At 41.4% G+C, this 22705-nt stretch overlaps 2 protein-coding genes across 4 annotated transcripts in view; both read left to right on the top strand.

Annotated features, from left to right (window-relative positions):
* The window catches only part of GNAS (GNAS complex locus), a 127475-nt gene extending 120156 nt beyond the window's left edge, over positions 1 to 7319 (top strand). For both annotated transcript variants that reach the window (XM_063172578.1, XM_063172579.1), the window contains exons 9-12: positions 846 to 966; positions 1911 to 2041; positions 2555 to 2622; positions 3474 to 7319. In XM_063172578.1, coding sequence (XP_063028648.1) covers positions 846 to 966; positions 1911 to 2041; positions 2555 to 2622; positions 3474 to 3620 — 467 coding nt within the window. In that variant the 3' untranslated portion in view covers positions 3621 to 7319. The remainder of the gene's footprint in view (positions 1 to 845; positions 967 to 1910; positions 2042 to 2554; positions 2623 to 3473) is intronic.
* A 6812-nt stretch (positions 7320 to 14131) lies between these two features.
* NELFCD (negative elongation factor complex member C/D) lies at positions 14132 to 22645 on the top strand. 2 transcript variants are annotated; one of them, XM_063172576.1, is made up of 15 exons: positions 14133 to 14236; positions 14692 to 14807; positions 14972 to 15081; positions 15861 to 15970; positions 16272 to 16379; positions 16945 to 17097; positions 17848 to 17978; positions 18386 to 18551; positions 19186 to 19320; positions 19711 to 19850; positions 20036 to 20150; positions 20452 to 20547; positions 20723 to 20863; positions 21195 to 21324; positions 21731 to 22645. In XM_063172576.1, the coding sequence occupies exons 1-15, from the start codon at positions 14171 to 14173 to the stop codon at positions 21763 to 21765; spliced, it is 1752 nt and encodes a 583-aa protein (XP_063028646.1). In that variant the 5' UTR covers positions 14133 to 14170; the 3' UTR covers positions 21766 to 22645. The 2 variants fall into 2 exon arrangements, with proteins under 2 accessions (XP_063028645.1, XP_063028646.1); XM_063172575.1 differs by lacking the exon at positions 21731 to 22645 and having other exon boundaries at positions 14132 to 14236; positions 21195 to 21395.
* The last annotated feature ends 60 nt before the right edge of the window (positions 22646 to 22705 follow it).

Below are 22705 nucleotides of genomic sequence, written 5' to 3'. Positions count from 1 at the left end.
GCCTAGACTTCTTTGTTGTTTGGACAAAATAGCAATGAAGTTACACAGAAAAGTCCACCTTTTTGTAGAACAGTTACAGTGAGATCCTAGAGATGCAACTTGGAATTCATGGCAAATTGCTACAGTTCCTGTCACAGAATCACCTGGACACTGTCTCTGTGTGTGGAAGGACTGGGCAGTATTTCCTTCTGTGCTGTCAGTAACAGATTTTTTTGGGTTTTACCTCTGCTCCTTCCTCTTCCTGTTACCTCATGGTCTGACTCATCTGTGCTGCTGTGCTGAGGTAGATGAGCCTGGCAGAGGGAGGGACTGGAGCAGCACAGGGATCCTGATCCTGGGAATGCCTCCCAGGGAGGAGATGGGGCTCCAAGCACTGAAACACATACAGGGGAACCACTGCAATTAACCGTGAATTCACTGCAGCCTGCTGCTGTTACTACTGCTCTTTACACAAATCAAAAGTGCCGTTTATCCTGAGGTTTTCCCTCAAGGACCTCCCTGTCCTTTCCTGATAGCACATGGTTGTTTCCAATTTTCTTTACACATTTTAAATCTTTTTAAAATTCTCCTCTTGGCTTTCTTCAGTTTCTCTCTCTTGCTCCAGTTCCTTTCTTTCCTACATTTTCTGTCATTCTGTCAGCTTCGGTTCTGTGGGCTGCCTTGCCTGTCTTCCTTGGTTTCTTCACTTTCTTTTTTGATTCCTTTACTTACAAAGCTGTCAGCAGCAGCATCCCAGCCTGTTCTCTGCAGGGAGCTGAAAGTCTGGCAACTTCTTACTGAACTTCATTATTCCTGGGTATTTCTTCAGAAGCTTGGCATTAACTCAAGGGTATTTCTTGCTTTAGATGTGACTGCTATCATATTTGTGGTGGCCAGCAGTAGCTACAACATGGTGATACGAGAGGACAATCAGACCAACCGGCTGCAGGAGGCACTAAACCTCTTCAAGAGTATCTGGAACAACAGGTCTGTGAAAGACACTTCTCACTGAGGTTCCTGGTCCTGTCACCACTCGTGGAGGGGCCTGGCTGGGACAGAGTTCATTTTCTCCATAACAGCCCATAGAGTGCCGTGGTTTGGGTTTTGCCCAAAACAATGCTGATAACACTCATGCTCTGAGCAGTGTGTGCAGAGCCCTCTCTGTTCCTCACTCTGTCCCTACAGTGAATCCTCAGGGACACAGGTGGGCAGATCCAGACTGACCAAGGTGTGATCCATGCCACATAACATCATTCCCTGCAGTAAGGGGGAAAAGAGGGGATTTTGGGAGGTTCCCCAGCTTGGGGGTATTGGTCTGCCCACAGGAGGTGGTGAGTGATTGCCTTTGCATCACTTGTTTGGTCTTCTCCTGGCTTTTACTTACCCCTCACTAATTAAACAGTCATCATTTATATTTTATCTTGACCCCCAGATATTTTTGCTTTCATTCTCCCTTTCCTCCTCCTCCACCCCCTGAGGAGGAAGGTGAGTGAGCAGCTGCCCACCAGGGTTAACAGCACAGGGGGCTCTGTTGTTCCCATCTCCTGGCACAGTCTGGGCTGGTTCTTTGGTCACAGCCTCCCACCTGTAATGTTCATTAATCTCAGCTCATTGCAGAGAGCTCTACACAGCCACTCATTGGTGGTTGCCATAATGAGGCTGAAGTAATTGGAGTGGTGATGGAGCAGTGCTCTGGGAGGTGGAAATCTCCCCTGGGATGGGTTTGGATTAACAGCACAAAGTGGGGAGCACCTCAGGGTGTGCACACCTGGAATTACACCCTTGGGATTCAGGTATAAAAAACCTTTCCAAATCATTCCAGTGTGTCATACGGCCTTGTTTCCAGACATGTCGTGTGATTTACTTTATTTTAAGTTTCTGTATGATCTGGGCTGTGCCTCCTCACAGTGTTTGGTTTCCATTTTGCACAGGTGGCTACGGACCATTTCAGTAATCCTTTTCCTGAATAAACAAGATTTACTAGCAGAGAAAGTTTTGGCAGGGAAATCTAAAATTGAAGACTACTTTCCAGAATTTGCTCGCTACACTACACCAGATGATGGTAAGATTTTTAAGCTTTGTTTGCAATTTATTATTTCCTTGTTAATTACATTTGTGATGGTTTTGGTAGCTTCAGCTAAGACTTGAACACTCTTAAGTAGATGTAATCATCAATGTCTTTTAGCCAAATTGTAATGTTAAATTTAAGGTATTAATAATGAGATATTCCTGCCTCTTAAACATTGAATATATTAATAATTTCATCATGACAAAATCCTTTTACTTTGGTGTAGATCAGAGTCTGACATTTTGTCACAAATGTGTCCTCAGGACTCCTCCTAATCCTGCCTCTGGACATTTCTCTTACCTGCCAAATGTCTGGTACTGTGGCCGTTGTAATATTCCCTTGTTCTCCTGAAATCCCACTGCTTTAAATAATGTCATGGTCTGTCTTGTCTCACAGTCAGTTTTGCCAAGGGGATTTCTGTCATATTTGAGGAATAAGTTGAGATTTTTAGGTGCTGTTACCAGAAAACACCTGTTTTAATAAGATGCTTCTTTTATTATTAATCAGCAACACCAGAGCCTGGTGAGGATCCCAGAGTTACAAGGGCCAAGTATTTTATTAGAGACGAGTTTCTTGTAAGTATTTCCTTTCTTTGCCTATTTCTTCTGTGATTCTTCCCAAACCCAAGCTCTTGCTCACCTTCTGCTATTGCAAAGTGCTGTCACTTCATATGTTGTTTGTATTTAACATCCACATTGCATCAACCACTGTTATATTTATGAGCTTTACTACTGTTTCTTAGCTGCTTTTTGGATATTTGTTTGTACATAAGTAAATAGTAAAAGAATTGGTGAGAATTAAGAAACCCCAAATAGAAAGATGAGTGAAGTCCTGCTGTTATTAATGGGGCCAGGTTTTTATTCCATGCATTATTTCTAAAGATAGAGACTAATCAAGAGATGCCTCCTTTGTCAGATATTAATGTTCTTTTCATATTATCTTTCCCAATACTGGTCAGCTGAAGCTATAATGGACATAGATTTTTTTATTTTCATATTGTTACAGCCTGGCAATCAAATTGTGGATTCATTTTAAAATGGAGCAAAACAAAAAGATGAGGGAGGCTTTCTGTAAGTGTAGAACAGGGATAAAAGCTTTGTACAGGGAGGCAAAATCCTGCTTTTTTCATGGCCAAATGGACCAGGAGTTGAGTTGCTAAATCCTCCAAAGCTGCATATAAATAATGGCATTTTCCTGAGTTCTCACTCCTCTCTGAAATTCCCCAGCTTGCAGTGACCACCTCACCATATAATTCTGATCATTTTGAATTTCATGTTTCAGGTAAAAACCCTGTGGGCATTTTGCACTTTTTGACGGCACAGCTCACACACACACCTTGCCTTCATTCAGCCGAGCTCTGGGGACGGGCTGGGGTTCCCCAGGGGGTTTTGTTGTTAACCCAGTGTCTCTCTCTTGCTCTGCACAGAGAATCAGCACAGCAAGTGGAGATGGAAGGCACTACTGCTACCCTCACTTCACGTGTGCCGTGGACACAGAGAACATCCGGAGGGTTTTCAATGACTGTCGGGACATTATTCAGCGCATGCACCTTCGCCAATACGAGTTGTTGTGATGGAGAGCACTTTTTTCTGTGTTTTGGACTCCTTGTTCCTTATTAAAAAAAAAGAAAAAAACACCCTTGCCCACATAGGGTGGAAGAGAACTGTTTGAATCTCCCATTGATTTGCACCCCTCAACTTTTTCTCCTTGCTGGACAATAGCAGCACTTCTAAGCTTGCTTCTGTACCCCTCGGACAGTTTGAGATGGCCCCTAACACTTAAAAGGCCATTTCCATGAGGATTCCCTAACACTGTTATTAACAAAAAAGAGAGAAAAAACCAAACCAAGCAAACAAACAAACAAAAAAAAGAAATAAAACCTAATTAATTAAAAGCCCTGAATGTGGAGCACCTGAAAGAATTGGGGATGAAAAAATTAAAACGTTGAAACAAAAATTGGGGGAGAGAAAACTTTAGGTAATTTAGCACTGCTGTGGGCATAATCCTATAACCCGTGATCTCCACTTTGTATCACTCACTGCATCCGAGTAACGAAGGTGCCAAGTCACAGACCAAGTTTGAAGACAGACCCTTGAGTTTGGTTCTCTGACTGTAATGTGGCTTTGGGCGGAAATACTGACAATTCTCCAACAGACCTAGACAGTGCAAAAACCAACTGCTACCTTTCAGAAGGGTATTTTTAAAACCAGTCTTGGTGGTCTAAAGACAACCATGGACATTTATGAATTGAACTGCGTATGGCCTGTGATTGCAGAAAGAGTTAACCACACACTGTTTTCAGTTTGTCCACTGATGATCCCGTCTGCTCTAAAAATCATTATCTAGACTGTAGTCCTCACAGTCTTTCCCTTCTTTTTCTTCTTCCCTTCCCTCATTTTTTATTTTACTGCTGGATTATTATTCTTGTACAGACTGTAAAATGTATTATTTTGTACAACTTTATTGAAAATAACTTGTAGAAGATCTTTGTGCCTTGATTATGGCTGTACCTGTACAATGAGCTAAGATGTAAGTATGTTTGATTGCGCTGTACAGCTTTGTCAACCCTATCTGCAGCATTAGCTCAAGGTAGGGAAAATTTATCTGTAGTTTAGTTTTTCTGGTTTATAAAAGAAGGAAAAATACTGTTTAGTAAAAAAAAAAAGGAAAAAAAAGGAAAAAAAAAAAAAGAAAAAAGTACAAATTGTGCAAACTTAACCACTTTAAAAGTGAGGTCTTCAACAAGTGACCAGATGTTGCAGCATCGTGCTTTTTAATTTTTAGCTTTAATTCATTTAAATCTCTATCCAAATGCAAAACATGGCTTGTTTCTACATAAAACCAAATTTTGCTACAAATTATAAATGTTAGTCTTTGGTCATTCATAGTCCTTTTTTTGCTAAAGACAAAAACAAACAAACCAGAACAATAACAGACACGTAGGGCATCATGCAGGTCTGGTGACCATCTCTAGACTGGGCCAAATACCCACCAACCTCGGCTTGCGCTGCGTGGGCAACGACAAGGAATGACAAGGTGTGCACTGCCCTTGGATTTGGCCACTGAATTCCAGTTTCAAATGACATTTTTATTTCTCTTTTAATAAAGAGATACTTTAGAACCTTTTTTTGTTTTATATTAACTATATAAGTAGCTTAAAAGTGAAGATGTGTGGATTTTTTCTTAAACTTGAATAATTTATGCAAATTATATGCTTAGAACAACATGTGGTACAGTAAAAAGAAAAAAGAGCAAAAATCACTGTAGCAATAAGAGAGCATGTAATTTTAGTAACTACTACACTGCTTTATATTTTATACCTAGGTGTTTTATGTCTCTGTGAGTGTATTACTTTTTCATGTGTCTAAACCTACGTGTACAATTTGTACAGAGTCCGAAATTACAGCTGTAATAACACATCTAGAACAGTGTTAGCCTATATTACTCAAACACCCCTGTTCCCCCTTCATTTACACCCCTAAACTGATCTGGATCTTAACTGCAGTGACTTTAAAAGGAAAAGAAACAAAAACACCAAAATTCTTGCCTCTTTGCCTTTCACACTAGCTTCCCTCAAGAGACTTTCTTTGTTTGGGAAGAAATGCAGTTTAAATCCAAGTGAGGCTGGTCAGTGATGTCTGTGCAGCTAGATTTGCTTCAGGTATCGGATGCCTTTTCAATACTAAGAACTGCAACTGTTCAGAATTGTGACTTTTCATTTGCTTTTGTGGCTAAAGTCTTAAAATGAATCACACAGTCCATTTTCACTGGAGAGCAGGGATGTGAGGGAGTTACTGTCCCATCTCAATTCAGAATTACTTCCAGAAGACACTGAATTGCTGAAAAAATGTTAGCTGCAGTTGTTACTCGCCTTTCAAGAATGATCTCTCCTGTTCACAGGTTTAGACAGTTGCCACCTGAACTTTGTAGAACTGTAGAAAACATGACTGCAAATAGGCCCCTCCAATTCAGAATGTATCCAGTGCCTGTAGGTGAAGGGCTGGCGTTTCCACTAGGTAAAAATGGGACACATGTAGTGGAAAGGAAATTCATTGTGAGCCTTAATTTTAGTTACAGGAGCCAAAATCTTTATTTTAGTGCCAACCCTTATCTTTTTAAGCCTGGGAGGAGTTGGTGTGAACACCAAATTTATAAATGGAGAAAACCTGTAGTGGTGTGAGGAATGTAATCTCTTGTCTGAGAGAAACAAAGCACCTCCATTTAAAAAATTAACGAAATAAGCTTCTTCCTCTGATGAGGAGGACACATCATAACAATGAGCTATGTAAGACAGCAACAGTTTAAGAAACCTAAAGCTTTATATGAACAGATATGTTTAGGGGATGCTTTTTTTTTTTCTTATATGAGGAAAAAGGCAATTGTGTTGAACATGGTTGAGTTGCACAAGTACGGAGTGTGTGTGTGTCTTAATGTCTCAGTATTGCCTTTGTTAGTCTCTTTATTAGTCCATGCAGTTTGGTGGCCTGGTAAATGCAAGTCTTATTTTAACAGCTTTCTTTCTCCTTTTTTTTTTTTAAATACAAAACCATAAAGCTTTAATGCTTGCTATTTAATAAGTAACTGTGTTTTCTTCTGTCTCTAATTTAGTGGCCATAATTTGCAGTTAATTGAACCATTCCAACCTAATGCTTACCCATATTTCTTAGTTTTGTTTTATTTATTTATTTGAACTTCTTGTTTTCATGATTGAGGACTGTCACTTCTGTCTCATTCATCTGTTTGGAAACTTCTGACCTTACAGCCAAAACTTAACTCATTCTACTCAGTATTCATCGTGATGCTGAAGTGTAAGATACCTGCAAATGTAAACACTACCACTTTTATTAATAAAAGCAAATACAGTGTTTTTAGGGCACATTTGCATCACTGTAGCTGAGGTTGTGTCAGTATTTCCATTGTAAACCTATGGAGGGTTGGCACTAAACTGCCCTAAGCTGAATCTTTGCCATACAAGGCTTCTGCTCAAGCGTGATTTTGGTGGGTTGGTTTTTCAACAGTTTCCAACACAAACTCTTGTTTCTGTTTTAAGTTATTCAACTGTTTTGTTGGATGGGGGTTGGTTTAAAAAGAAAATAACAAAAAACAACAAACAAACCTGGTTCAAGATTGTTTTTGGCACTTCTGTAACTCAGAAATGGTTTTGATTTTAAAACAACCTTCGGCAAGCCAGTAACCTACAATATGGTCTGATCACTTTGGGTATTTTGTAAAAATAATAATAAATTGTAGAGATGTTGTGGTTTCAAAATCAGCTACTGTGCATTTGCAGTAACTTATTTCAACCCAAGAACTTTCAGTAATTTGTGCATCAGAGCACACATTCAGTGTGGTGCAGCAGAGTAGGGATAACTCCTAAAGATTTTTTTCTTTTATAATACTGTGGAGAGATAAATCCACTACAGACTAGAAAAGGATTCAGCTGCCTCTGACAGCATCAAAAACTGCTCTCAGAGGCTGAAACTGAAGCTTTGCAAGTTGGTAGGAGCAGACTTTGGTGCAAAAGCCTAGGAAGGCATCCTGGATCAGCTGTCATAGGCAGGAGTCCTGAGGGCTTTTCTTCATTTATCTAAAAACTGTTTTGATTCGTGGCATCAGGGCAGGATTTAACTGAGGGCATGTCCTAGCTGCAGAGGAAGGGAAGCTAACACTGCTCCACTGTGCTGCACAGAATTGATACCTGCAGGCTAATTTCCTCCATGCACAGATCTGTTCATGTTCATGGCTTCAGAACTTGAGCACCTTGTAATTCCTTGTGGTGTGTTGTTGCTGTAAGTGATGGAGGATGTTTTGTATTATTTATCTTATTTTCCAATGTCAAAAGTTATGTGCCAGTAAAAACAAAAGGCAGAAACACAGGAGATTGACCCCAGAGCTGGAGGCAGAGCCTGTGACAGCTGAGTACCAGTCCAGTGCCTTAGTGACAATGCTCTTGGTGATTGGTGCTATACAAATGTCTTAAGAGTGGTAAAGTTGTTCTAAGTTATAAAATTCTGTGACCCATTGTGGAAGAGAGTAAATTCTCTTCTTTCCCCAACTGTACCTAATGTGCTGTGTGTATTCCTAACAATGCTGGCACTCCTAAGACCTCTTCCATGGAAGTAGATGTTAAAATTCCTACTAAATTTAATAGGCAGGATCAGGGCCATAGATTATTATCAGTGGAAATCTCACACAGGAGCAGGTCCTCATCTCTAAAATTCATGTTGAGTTGGTATAACAGTAAAAATATTTATGAGCAAGCATCTGTTTGCAGTCCAAAACTAAACTGTGCCCTTCTTCCTCAGCTTGCTATCTCTGAAAATTCATCTGTTGGGAAATAATCCTCCTGTTCTATGACAAACTTTGGAAGCATCTTTGTAAATAAAGTAAGCTACAAAAGGGATTTCTGAAGCTGTGCTGATGAAAGCCTGACACTGAAAAATCCCTCTGGTGACTGACAAGACAAATTCCAAGAGTGAGCCTGTTTTAATCCTGGTCATACTCAGCTGGCTTCAGTCCTGTGAGTGGATGCAGGTCAGGGTAGGTAAAACTGCCTCAGAATTTTACTGTGGTGCACAGACTGCTAAAATTTGAGCCATAAGTACTGGTTTGTCATTAATTGTTTTGATCCCTGATTCTCATTTAAAGCTCAAACTTCTTTTTATCCTGGTTACTTTCAGTGTACTGAGCTGAGCAAAATGGGTGCAGTATAAAGCACAAATCTGACCTGGAAAAGCAACATGGGAGGAGGTGGGAAGGCAAATAAGATCTCTCACTGCATTAAATGTAAAAATAATAAGGTGGAGGGTTTTGTCTCACATCTGTGTCCTATAAATTTAGCCTGGTCCTGTGGAAAACAGGGAATTCACCAGGGTAACAACAGCATTGATACCTCTGTAACATGGATAACTGACCAAATATGTAATAGATAATTAAAAATCCACCAAAAAACAAACTTACAGATTTTCCTTTTTTTTTTTTTTTTGCACTTAGGAAGTCTGACTCAAAATTATTGAATGACAGAACAAAATAAAACCTTTGAACATTGTCCCAGACAGGGAGAAGGATAAATTTTTAAGGGCGAAGGGATTTTTGTGTATCATGCTTTCTAATGCTGGGATACCAGCAGACAAATGCGAGCTAATTCAAAATTAAAATGTGAATTTATCTCTTCACTTTAATTTACCCAGTCATTTCATTGAATGAGTTGGCTAATTAATTTTTTTAATTTACTACTACGCAAGTTTGGAGAAAGACAAGCCTAGGACAGAGGCAGTAATGTTGGGAATTCTCTCAGTTCTGTTGTTCTGTCATGCAAACTATTGTTTTAGGCTGTGAATTTTATGTGGATTATTAACAGTGAAGTACAATGTTTCTATCTGTAGTTTTCTGGTATTTGATGTGACTTTGGAACTGTATCATTCCTGCAACTGAAATGCCAGAGTGCCCAGAGGAAGGAGCAGCTGTGTCAGGGTTAGGAATTGCCACATCAGGGGGGCACATTCCAGTTCCTTTTTTTGCTACATTTTCAGTTTGCTGCTGGCAGGATCAGAAGAGCTTCCACAAAAAGACAAATTAGGGGTTGGGTGATAGAACTTAAAGTATTAATGAGAAATGTTTCAGACTGGTGCTGAGGTGGAGCCATGGAGATGTGTCCTGAGGGGGCTGTGAGGGCTGGTGAATATCTCAGCAGTTTTAATCTCTGTTCTTTTACTGTTTAAAGGCACAACATCCAAAATGAAGTAACAAATTGTGACAGTTTTGGTGCTAACCCTGATTTCTGTTTCTCACAGGGCAAAGCTCTGCTGGGTTACAGAGGCTTGTCTGGAAGCCCAGAGCAGCCACCAGCAGCAGCTTTTGGGAACCTGTTTGTGATTTAAAACTGGGAAACTTAAAAGCCAGTTGTTGTGTCCTGCAGCATGGCCCAAACCCTGCTGCCTCTGGGTTCAGCTGCTTTCTCCTGTCCTCATCCCCCTCACTCCTGTAACAGTGTGGTTGATGAGAGAATAGAGCAGAAAGAAAGATATGAGACAACTTCAGAGTTCAAAATCCACCACCTTGGACCCTGAAAAAGAGATTTAGGGGGGAAAGTCTTCATTCCCCAGGTGAGTGACCCAGTCTGGCATGCTCATACAAATTTTCAAGGTCAGAGAATGAATGGCATGCTCATACAAATTTTCAAGGTCAGAGAATGAATCTATCCCACAAGGCCAGGGTTATCCAGTTAAGGAACTGAAAAAAAAAAAAAAAAAGGCACAACAATTAGAGCTGGGAGATAATTTAGTGGAAGATGAGTTTAATGATCAGCATGAAAATCAACTGGAACTTGCTTTAAAGCAAGAAAATGTTTCCACCACAGGCTCATCTTGAGAAGCACTTGGGGCATTGGGAGGCTCAGTGTTTAAAGCAATCCTCAGTATATAAAATACAGTTCCAACTTTTAAGTTGACATTTGAGGGACACTGGAATGACACCACATCAGCAACCTCCAAACCACCTTGTTTTGTCTCAGAATATTCTTGGTTACCTGGTGAAGTGTTGTGTGTTCAATGTCTGGAATTACTGTTACCAGTACTCGAGGTACAAACAGAAATGCTTCGTCTTGAGGCTCTGCTTGAGAAGGAAGAACTCTTTAGCCAAAACTCATTAGCCTAATGATGCTGCTGTAATTTCCTACTCCATTGGAAAGTTATTACCTTAACTCTAGTTGAATGTATTGGCTGCTTTGTAAAGGGCTAACGATTACAAAAATACAAATTTATGCTAAAAGGATCTGTAGAGGGTGAGGAGCAGAGGGAATGACAGAGAATGCCAGGGTGGATATTTTTAAAAAACATATGAATAAAAGGCAAACAGTTTTGTTGGAAGTTGGCTCTTCTGTTTGGGATTTTTCTTCTATATTTTAGGAGGGAACCAAATGAAGTTGGATGATTTCATCAGCTGTATTACATTCAGCCCTTAGGCAGCAAATCCTGAAGTACAGTTGTTTAATAATTTGGTGAAAAATCAAGCAAGTTTTGATAGTTGGAATTGAAACTTGTGCATTTGATACTTTGTTTATTTTTCTGTTAAATAATAACAAAAAGGTACAAAAAGAAAAAATACTGCAATTTTCTATGTTCCTGTACATCTGGCTCTTCTTCACACATTTTCACTTTCCAGAATGCCTTTACTGCTTCCTCAAATCACACAGCAGAGACACCAAGGCCGACCTTCACTCGATATTTATTGCATCCAAATTTTCTGTCTCAAAATTTATCTCAAAATTTGCTCTCTGCCTCATCGCAATCTCATTAGATAGAAATTGTCACCCAAGAATATTTTACACATAAAATGTAGTCAAACATGCATTTAGGGGAAAATTTGTTGCATTTGTTGCTGCATAATAAAACCTTTCAGAGACATTCAGGTAAATCTAAGTGATTTTAGTCACAAACATTTCACTGATACTTTGTAAAACAAAAATCCATATGGGGGAATGCAGTTAAACCCAAGAGATGACCGACATTGTTTCCATTCAAAATTGTAGAGGTTTAGTTAGCAAAATCCATTTCTGGTACCTTTAATATTTCATCACATTTTAAGTGATATCTTGAAACTGTTTGGTTTAATCTGATTTTACCTCGTGTTTATTGACCTGAAGTGAGGCAAGTTTGGATATTGCAATTCTGCAAAGGGCTATTCAGCAAATGTCTGGCTGTTACAGATATCTAGTTTCCTTCTCAAGGGAAGCTGAAAGTAAATGCTTTGAGTATTGTTCAGTCTTTATATATTAAAAAAGAAAATCTTTTTCTGTTACTGCAATCAAAATAAAGACATAAAGATGGAAACTTCTAGTTTTAAGATTCAGGCACTGAAATTGTGTCATAAATGTCTAATACCACTATGTCTCTTAATGGCAGTTGGTGCTGGGGACTGTTCCCATTCTCTACTCTATTAAGCAGGAAGTTTTGTAGCATAATTACCACTGAAGTCCCACAAGTCCAACTGTTGTCACCAGACAAAACTTTTACCTGCTCTGAAAACGCTTTACTGAGGCTAAGAGTGTTCCAGGCCATAAGCTCTGGCACAGTGAAATTCTCTGGGCTGCAGATTCCAATGTCCTGCCCAGGAGATGCACAGCAAATTTTGGTTGTGGGAAGGAAGATTCTCCTGCCTATATAAAAATTGTCATGCAAAGTGTATTTAGTTGAACTTTCTGTAAAGAACCAGGATCTCCTCCAAAGCCTCGTGAAGTCTCAGAATTGTGGTTTTCCCATTCAGTTTCATTGGAATCTTTAGTTCTGGGCTCACTTTTTCTCCAATTTGAAGTTTTCTGAACCTTCTGTTAAAGTATTATAATGGTTACTCTGAAATCACCTCCAGAGGAGGTGTAGAGATGTTTCTTATGAGACTCTCAGTGCTTTTTCTTTCTTGGTTTGGGATGGATTAAATTCAGATCTGGTACTTTCTTAGGAAGCTCTGACTGGTTAATCACTCTGTTCCAAGTTCACTATTATTTCTCACATCTATGGGATGGAAATTGCCTCCTAACCAAATGGAGATGAGCCAAACACTTTTTCTCAAGGATATTTCCATTGGCTCCCAGCCTCAGCTTGTCACTGCACTCACTCCCAGTTCGTCCCTCACAAAAAGCGACCACAGGCACCGGGGTGCCCTCACCGTCCCCCTGCCTGCAGTGGAAAACGTGCAAAACCTGCCCCTTGTGGCTCTGCTTCAATCCGTGTCGTTTATCCTGAAAAAGTCTTTTTTCCTTTCTGCTGGCAAAAAGACTCGAATGTTTCTCTCCTGACTGTCGGAGCAGTGTTCCAGGAAAAGCTGCTTCACCACTGTAGGGCAGCACAGAACAGCACAACTCTGCTGTGCTGCAGCTCAGGTGCTGGGTACGCTCTCTGTACTGAGCTTTGAAACGCAGCAAATCCCTTGATTAGCACAGCAACCGCATTTGAACAAGGATTTTGTCTGTTGGAGGTCCTATAACTTTTATTTCTGAACAGGGTTTTTTTTGGCCTTTCATACCTAGCAATGCATGGAAGACAGTAATTTCTTTTTACTATTTTTCAGTTAGAAACAGAATGAAAATAAAGGACCTTTTAAATAATTAATCAGCAAAACTCCTGGCTGGCCTCCAAATCCCAGAACACACCCTTACCTTCCCCTTTCTCACAGTGAAACTCTTATAGAACTGAAGAACAGGAGTGGATCTGAAGAGGGACAAAGGGAATGGACTTTCTCACACGGTCTCACTAATGCCTCTCCTTGCTGAGGCCTGATTGTGTGATCAGTTTTCACTGTAGACTTGTCTCCTGTTCATCTCATTCCCTAGGGTCCCTCCCTTCCTTGGGGACCCTCTTGACCCGTTATCTTTGCTCAGCATCCCCAGGAAGGTCCCAGGGTGATCCCCAGTGCTCTGGGATCCAGTTTTGAGGATGGGGAGCAAATCCTGCGTCCCAGGCTGCCCTGCCTGCTTACAGAGCCGCCCCAGGACAGGGAACGTGGCTCCCACAGCACCTCTCTTCTGCCCAGAGATGCCCACTTTCATCCATCCAAAGTTACCCCTATATTTTGTTTGTTTGGGGGTTTTTTTGTTTGTTTTCCTACGTGTCAGTTTTTCTATTCCACCCTAACATCATTCCTATCAACTTGCTGTTGTTCAGCGTCCCCCTCATGCTTCCATGGGAGGGAGGGAGGCAACTGCTTTTGTCCAGCTGCACACAGAAAAGGAACACATCCCTTGGAGAACATATCCCAGGGAGAACACATCCCTTGGAGAACATATCCTTTGGGGCAACACATCCCATGGACAACACGTCCAATGGAGAACACACCCCTTGGAGCAACACATCCTTTTCTTTCCTCTTCCCTTGCAATTCCCGCGCGATTGCTGCTGGGCTGGGAGGCTTTGCAGGGCAGTTTGATTTTACATTTCCTGGTTTGTTTTACATTTCCACTGGTTCTTTCCCCCTGAGGGGTGTGCGCCCACTGCCCGCCTCCCCTCAGAGCCCGCCCGCCCTCAGGGCCCCTCAGCCGCCGCCATGCCGGGCTCCCGCCCCGCCCCCGCCGCCGCCATTCCGCGGCGCTCCGCCCGTTCCGGCGGCCGGGCGGGGAGGCCGGGCCGGAGCCATGGAGGACGCCGATTACTTCGAGGGCAGCGCAGCCGAGTGGGGCAGCGAGGCGGACGGGGGCGCGGTGAGCGCCGGGGGTAGCGGGGCGAGGGATGACCGCAGCCCCACGCGTGTCCCGGAGCAACCCCTGGGCACGGGCTCCGAGCGTTCCCCTGGGTCCGGAGCATCCTCCGGGACAGCCCTGGAGTATTCCCCGGGAGGGACCCGGAGCGACCCCCGGGCAGGTCCCGGAGCGTCCTTCGGGCCCTCCCGTTCCCCTCGACCGCTCCGGGCTGAGGCGATAGCGGCGGGTGTGAGGGCAGGGGCCGGGGCTGCGCCGGGCCGGGGCCCCGGGGCTAAACAGAGAAGTTGGTGCGGGGTTTTTGTACCTTCCCCGTCAATATTCACTGCCTGTCGGGGTGCGGGTCCATTGCAGTGCTGAGCCCAGGTGTGTGTGCTGCTGTGGGCACAAAGAGCCTGAATGTGGGAGTGTGGGTGGAGACGGGACAGGGAGACTGACCTGACTGTGCTTGTGAACAGCAAGATGATGAGGATGGGGAGGGAGAAGATGATGCCGAAGTTCAGCAGGAGTGCCTGAAGAAATTTTCAACGCCTGATTATATAATGGAACCGTCTATATTTAACACGTTAAAGAGGTGAGTGTGACCTGATGTTTGTTATGGTGTGTTTGAGGTGTCACTTCGTATGGAAATGTGTGCAAATGTATAAATGGTGCTGTTGTTTTCCCTTTAAATTTAGATTTCTATTTATTTTTGGCTTTAATATGACTCACATAGTTCTTTTGTAATTCTTTCATCAGATATTTCCAAGCAGGAGGATCTCCAGAGAATGTTATTCAGCTCCTCTCTGAAAACTACACTGCAGTGGCACAGACTGTCAATTTGCTGGCAGAGTGGCTCATTCAGACAGGTATGATACAAGATACAGAATATTTTGGGTCCATATTCTGTCAGAAATATCTGAATTTGTGGCAAATTAGTTCATACATAGGAAGTGGATTGTTATAAAGTTGTCATCCTTTATGTGGCTAAGTCCTTTATAATAATAGGTTTATCCACTTGGAGAATAATGATGCAATATGTTGAGGAAAGGCCAACAAACTGTGTTATAAAAGGTTTTATAGTTGAAACAGCTGCATAAATTATAGCTTCTTTTCAATTTCATTCAAAGGGCAAGGGTGCTGTTATATAGGCAGTATAAGTAGTGCTTTTATCCTGTAATGGAATTAATTATGTAATCATTATTACATTACCAGAATTATTGTACTCTGATTTTAGAAATGTAGTACTACTCATTGTTATTTATGTATTATTTTGTAGAATATTATCAGAGCTACTGATAACCAATATTTAAAAGGATGAACTTCAGTGTGTAGTAACGTGGCTTTGTGCCTCAGCCCTGGTAATCCCTCTTGTGGTTAAGACACTCCTGCATTTGTGTCTGATGAGGAGAGAAAGAGGAAGCTTGTGACCTGAGATCCTAAACAGTTCAGTATTTAGGGAAAAGGTGGAAAATCTGTAAATCTGTATCAGTGTGGCTCAGTAGCAGAACTGATGGCTCTCCTCTCATCTTCTCTGTGCTGATAAATTTTGGAGTAGTGTCTGTTCTCATTGGAAAATGTGGGACGCTGCTGCTGTGTTCCACTGGACTGCTTTGCATCTGCTGAGTGTTTTGTTCCTTCTGTGCAGGTGTTGAGCCAATGCAGGTGCAGGAGACTGTGGAGAACCACTTGAAGAGTTTACTGATCAAGCACTTCGACCCTCGGAAAGCAGATTCCATCTTCACAGAGGAGGGAGAGGTGTGCATGCAGTCCCTGTTCCTGTCCCTACACAAGATCCTTCCTGCACACCTTCATCTGATGGAGTGGTGAAGGAAGGGAAATGGAATCTTCAAAGCTCTTTGGCTGAGGAACAACTGGTTTCAGAAAACCAGCTCTGTCTGACTGGAGTCCTCAGAGGTTTAGAGAGCTTGGAAATTTGGAATGCATCCTCCCTTGTAATAAAGCTCTGTAGAACAACTCACAGCAGTGCTGAGAGGTAAAAGCCTTGCTTTTGATGGTCCTGACAACAGACATTCTTAAATCTCTTTCTTCTTTTCAGACTCCAGCCTGGCTTGAGCAAATGATAGCACATACCACGTGGAGAGACCTTTTTTACAAATTGGCAGAAGCCCATCCTGATTGTTTAATGCTTAATTTTACTGTGAAGGTACTATGCTTAAGTCTAATCAGTAAGAATATCCAAATATCCATAGTGGGCTAATTGTTCTGGCATCAAATATTAGTTGTGGTCTTGCTTGTATCTTTTATGTATTCCTGCTAATACTAATTAGTAGAAGTACACCTTGGTGGGAGGACTTGTGCTACAAGTTGCAGTACATATAATTTCCCAGTTTAAAGTACTGTTTTTTCAATTTTTGTTGAGGTGTGGGAATCGTCTTCTTTTTTTTTTCTTGTTTGTTTTCCTTTGATCTCTGTTTAAAAATTTTGGATTTCTGGTGCAGTGGGACATCTCAGCCAGTTTTGTATGTTTCTGTGACAAGAAAAGAATGTTATATTAAAAAGAATACGCTCTGCTACATTTTTTATTATTGTGCTTTTTTTTGCTACACCTTTATTGGTTTCCTTTTCTGTAGACCACAATATAAATGTGAATTCCAGTCAGTGTATGCAGAAGTGGAACTTAGATGCTCTGTGTTCTTCTAGATTTGGTAGGATATCAGAAATAGAAATGTAAATAACACAATATTTCTGTGATGTTTTTATTTTTATAGCTTATATCTGATGCTGGGTATCAAGGGGAGATAACCAGTGTTTCAACAGCATGTCAGCAACTAGAAGTATTTTCCAGAGTCCTGCGTACATCTCTGGCAACAATTTTAGATGGAGGAGAAGAAAACCTTGAGAAAAACCTCCCTGAGTTTGCTGTAAGTTTGGTTTTTTGGGATTTTCCCCCCTTTTTTATGAAGAAAAAGAAGTGTTCTGCTTTCCAGTTAGGAGGTACAGATCACTGTGGGATTGTAGCCAATCTTGATGTCCTACAAAAGCTTACGAAGAGAAGGTATATCTGAGTTAAAACAATTTATGCTTTTTGGTCATTCTGTGACTAAGAATTCTTTGGGTTGCTTCTGTGGCACTTCTTACATTTATTAACTGGATTGTAAAAAGGTGGGGGTAGAGCTGTTGTAATTAACATGTACTTCAAGACCTAAAGATCAGTATTGTCAGTCCCCTGGCAAATTAAAATAATTCTCTTATCATCCACATCAGTGTGAAAGTTGCCATCTGAATCAACCCAGCATTTCAGTGTTGTGAAACAGCACAATTATTGTACTCTGATTTCAGAAATGTAGAACTACTCAAAAAATTATTTTTAGCTGGCTTTGAACTTCTCTTAGTATTTAAATACTGCAGAGAAAGTACTGAGCATGAGTAGACCAGATTTTCCTCTCAGTTTTGGAATTTGAGAAATGAAGTTCTCAATCAGAAATCTCTTCTTGTGTGGTGTCAGTGCTTTTCTGTATTTTCCTCTTGGCATTTGTGCTTTGTTTTTTTTTTCCTTTGCGATTTTGCTGTTTGTTTTTTTCCCCCCCCTTTGCTCTCACGGCAATGCAATGACAGAAGGCCCCTGGGCTGTTTCCTTGCTGTGTGGTGAGGTTTGTGCTGTGCTTTCACAGAAGATGGTGTGCCACGGGGAACACACGTACCTCTTTGCCCAGGCCATGATGTCCATCCTGGCGCAGGAGGAGCAGGGCGGCTCCGCCGTGCGCCGCATCGCGCAGGAGGTTCAGCGCTACGCCCACGAGAAGTGAGTGCCCCTGTGGGAGCAGGGAAATGGAGCCCAGCACAGCCTGTGAGCCCTGCTGGCTTTTGCTCGTCCTCCATCACCTTTCACCAGCAAAAGGAGAATCTTTAGCTGCAACAGAGCAGTTCTTGTAGCAGGGCTTGAAGCTGTGGGACAGCAGAAAAGTTCAGTGTCCTGTACCAGAGAAACCTAAAACTGGAAAAGCAAAGACTTATATGTTTGTCTATTAAGAAATATACTTTTATTTTTTGTTAACTTTTTGGAGATAAACAAGGCAAACACAGGCCTATTTCTGTAATTACCCCAAGGCATTACATCCCATAGAATATGCCCTGTTGACTCAGTGAGACTTCATCTGAAATGTCTGAATTAAGAAAATAAGTGACTGTGTGTGTTTGCTCTGCCTGCAGAGGCCACGATGCCAGTCAGATCACCTTAGCACTGGGTACTGCAGCCTCCTACCCCCGAGCTTGCCAGGCTCTGGGGGCAATGCTGTCCAAAGGAGCTCTGAATCCAGCAGATATCACGGTCCTGTTCAAAATGTTTACAAGCATGGACCCACCTCCAGTAGAACTGGTCAGTATTCACCTGTTTGTAACCTCTGAAACTTATTTCTGTTACAGAAGCACTCGGAAATGGGGTGCCTTGTGCTTAGTGTTGTATGGACACAAAAATCAAATTAGCACTCACTTGTCCCTCCGTAATTGTAAGTAAGTGAATTGTAAAGTGAAGCTGTTACTTGCATTCTGGTTTGCATCAGCTTCATGATACTTTTGTTGGGTTTTTTTAATTGTTCCAAGTTGTGTTTTTTTAAAGAACTTTTCCATACAATATAAAGATTGCAAGGAATTAATTCTTTAACAAACAACAAAAAAAAAAAATCAGAAAAAATAATCCCTGCCCACTTTAGCAGTTTGTTATAAACAGGCCTAAATTATACATTTCACATTTCTCACTGCATTGTTCTAACATGGGTTTTGGTAAGAAAAGGTGAGATTTTGATACTTCAGAAATATGATCTGTAACTGATTCCTTTTTTTTTCCCTTTTTTCTTTCAAAAGTCTGTGTCTCTTCAGAAAACTGTTTAATGTACTTTTAAAGGAAAATGTGTTTATCTTATTCTATACAAGGTATATCAAATGCAAAACCTCCGTTCTTAGTCACCTGTCATGATTCTCAGGCTCTGATAAAATGTTCTTCAACTTCCCAGATTCGAGTGCCTGCATTTCTGGACCTCTTCATGCAGTCCTTGTTTAAACCAGGTGCTAAGATCAACCAGGACCACAAACATAAATATATCCACATACTGGCATATGCAGCTAGTGTTGTAGAGATGTGGAAAAAGGTAATGTCCACTTCTGTGAATAATATTCTTTTTTACCTGCAGCAGCCTGCTTCTGCTGAAGAATATTTATGGTTGTGAAGTCACTCAGTTTAAAATAATACATTCAGCTTAGTTTAATTATTTTAATATTAAATGCTTCTGCCTTCAGCTGAGGTGATTAAAAAGTGTAGATCCTGATGATCAAACAAAAGTCTGAGTGCACTGAGAATTAAATAAAGCAAACATCCCTGTACTTCAGCTCACTCATAATTAATTCTTCTGAAACTTGCATGTGAGTCTGAATTTTGAGACACAGGTGCAATCTTAGGCTTATTGCAGGTCAAGCTCCTTTCCTTAAATAACCAAAAACATCTGCAACTTTTGCATTCCAATTTTGCAATAATCTTACAGAACAAGAGAGTCAGCATCAACAAGGATGAACTCAAGTCGACCTCAAAAGCCATTGAGACTGTTCACAATCTGTGTTGCAATGAGAACAAAGGGGCATCAGAGCTGGTTGCAGAACTGAGCACTCTCTATCAGTGCATCAGGTGAGCAGGGAGGCTGGGAATCTCCCATGACTCATAAATCCTGTCTTTCACACACAGCTTGTCCTCCTTGGGTGGCAGAAATGATTTTCTGTGCCACTGGAGAGTGATGGCAGATTACTTTGGGTTCCTAACAAAACTTCCATTTATTTTCCATGCTGCTGTGCTAAGGTGATGTCTCTCTGCAGGTTCCCAGTGGTGGCCATGGGGGTGTTGAAGTGGGTGGACTGGACAGTGTCAGAGCCACGGTACTTCCAGCTGCAGACTGATCACACCCCAGTTCACCTAGCCCTGCTGGATGAGGTAAGAGTGTCTGGAAACTGTGCTGAGAGCAGGAACAGCTCTGCTTCTTGTGCAACACTGAGTGCCTGTCATTTGCAGTAAGGCAGTAAATATGCAGAGATGAATCTATCCAGAGTAAATTGTCTGGTTTTGTCAGCTCAGCATTATTTATGCCAGGAAAACTTGGGCATTATAGAAAGAAATGATGGAATGCTTTTCTAAATGAATTTCTGTCTGGCACTGAACATCAATGTAAACTTGTCTGGTGCATTGTGTTTTAAATTGCAGTTCTGAGGATCTCACTTTGCTGTGTTGTTTGCAGATCAGTACATGCCATCAGCTGCTTCATCCCCAAGTTCTGCAACTTCTTGTCAAGCTCTTTGAAACAGAACATTCTCAGCTGGATGTGATGGAGCAGGTGATACTCAGAGGATTCAGGTTTTTGTTTCTTCACATCTGTCACTCCTTTTGCTCTCACAGCAAGGTTAATGTAGAAGGGGTTAAAATGTAGCACAGCAGGTACTGAATGAATACAAATAGCACACTCTGAGGGCGAGTTCTGAAGTGTTGGCTCTCCCCTCCCTTCCCCTCAGCTGGAGCTGAAGAAGACTCTCCTGGACAGGATGGTTCACTCGCTCAGCCGGGGCTACGTCCTGCCCGTCGTCAGCTACATCCGCAAATGCCTGGAGAAGCTGGACACAGACATCTCCCTCATCAGATACTTTGTGACAGAGGTCAGCAGCAAAAACTGTTTACTGAAGGCTAGAGATCAAGTTTAAATCAGATCCATGTGTTTTGGATATTGAGAAATACTTCAGGTTCAGGTCAGAGTCTGAGCAATGTCTCAGTGTTCACCAGGCTGTGATTTGGTCCTGCTGATCCTGACTTCTGGAAGTAACAAGGTACTCACAGAGCACCTGAGAGTTCATAACTAATTACTTGCACTTGAGACCTCTTGTTCTCCATCCAACTACTTGTATGCTTCCAAGACTGGTATATGAATTAAATGTTGTCCCTCCTCCCCCTGTAAGTGCAAGAATCATCAGTTTCTGTCTGCTGTTTCAGGTGCTTGATGTGATTGCTCCTCCATATACCTCAGACTTTGTACAGCTTTTTCTTCCAATCTTGGAGAATGAAAGCATTGCAGGCACTATAAAAACAGAAGGTGAACATGATCCTGTCACAGAGTTCATAGGTGAGTCACGTTTATTCCTTCCATACCTGCTTCCATTTGTGTCTTTTACATCTTGAAAATAATGTTTAGGAGAAAGATTGCTAAATAAAGGAATGCCTGCCAGCTGTTTTCGCAGACAACTTCCCTTTTAGGGGCCTGTGTTTAGCAATTTCCCTGTGATCAAGAATCTGTGGGTAGTAGTGGGGAAAGTGAAGATAAATACTGCTTTTTGGGAACTATCACTGCAGCAAGGAAAGGAGGGAAGGAAAGTTGTCTGTCATGATATGATACTCCACCCTAAACCAGAAACATCTGTCCAGACTCTAAAAGCCTAATTATTTACATAATGCAGAAATCCACATGCAAATATATAAATCAGAATCATTGTAATGTACTGAACAGTGTCTTTTTTTTCTCTCCTTTTAAGCTCATTGCAAATCTAACTTTATTATGATGAACTAAGCAGTGGAAAACATCAAGAATGCAGCCAGAGCTCATGATCACTGCTTTGCCATGCTCCACCTGTGAGGTTCTAAAACTGGGAAAAAAAACCCCAACAAAACCAAGAAACCTGAACAAGGAGGAAAAGGCTGAAGGGCATTTGCTTGACTCGCATGGTGACCCTGAAATTCATAACCAGAGGAGTGTTTGTGTTTCATATCAGAGAACTGTCAGTGTCATTTGGGAAATGGAATGATACCAAAGGTCTTTCTCTTGTTACACAAATCAGTATAAATCTGTGTTCTGAAGAGGATGGATAGCAAGAAACAGATTTATTTGAAAGAACTTGCAGAATTTGTCACTGATTCTTTGTGTAATAAACAAAATATGAAGAAAGGGTAAGGTAATTCCTACTAAAAACACTTTGCAGATAGTTCTCTGAATAGGTCCTGAATGCTCTAGGCTTTGATATTGCAAGTTGTAAAAAATAGGAATTTGTGGATTTGCTCTGTGCCTGCAGCACAGAAGCCCGAATGTCTGTCCCTCCCTTTTGCAATATATTAGAATTTTAAATGTCCTACATGAAAACAAAAATGTGTTTAGTGTAACACAAGAGGAGTTGCAACAGGCAAGGTTATTTTGTATTAAGAGAGGAATTCTGTGTGAGTGTGTTACCTTTCAGAATCTATTTCTTGCTAAATAGATGCAGCAGATGTTACTGGTAAGTTTCATTACCGTGTCATTACTGTCCCAAACTATGAAATGTGTGCCCAAATTTCATTACTGCTTGTTGTGGCTTTGTTTTTATACTGATCTCTACTCTGTCCTGGCTGATGCCAAACTGTGGGAGAACACCCAACAATATAATTTACCTTTAAATAAAGGTGTTTGTTCTTTTGCAGAGATGTCTTTCAGTTTCATTATGACTCGTTCTCTCTGTTCATTGGGCTGGATTCCTCTT

This window comes from Melospiza melodia, chromosome 19, assembly GCF_035770615.1.
Source record: "Melospiza melodia melodia isolate bMelMel2 chromosome 19, bMelMel2.pri, whole genome shotgun sequence".
Taxonomy (NCBI): Eukaryota; Metazoa; Chordata; class Aves; order Passeriformes; family Passerellidae; genus Melospiza; species Melospiza melodia.
This window is presented reverse-complemented; position numbering and strand designations above follow the sequence as displayed.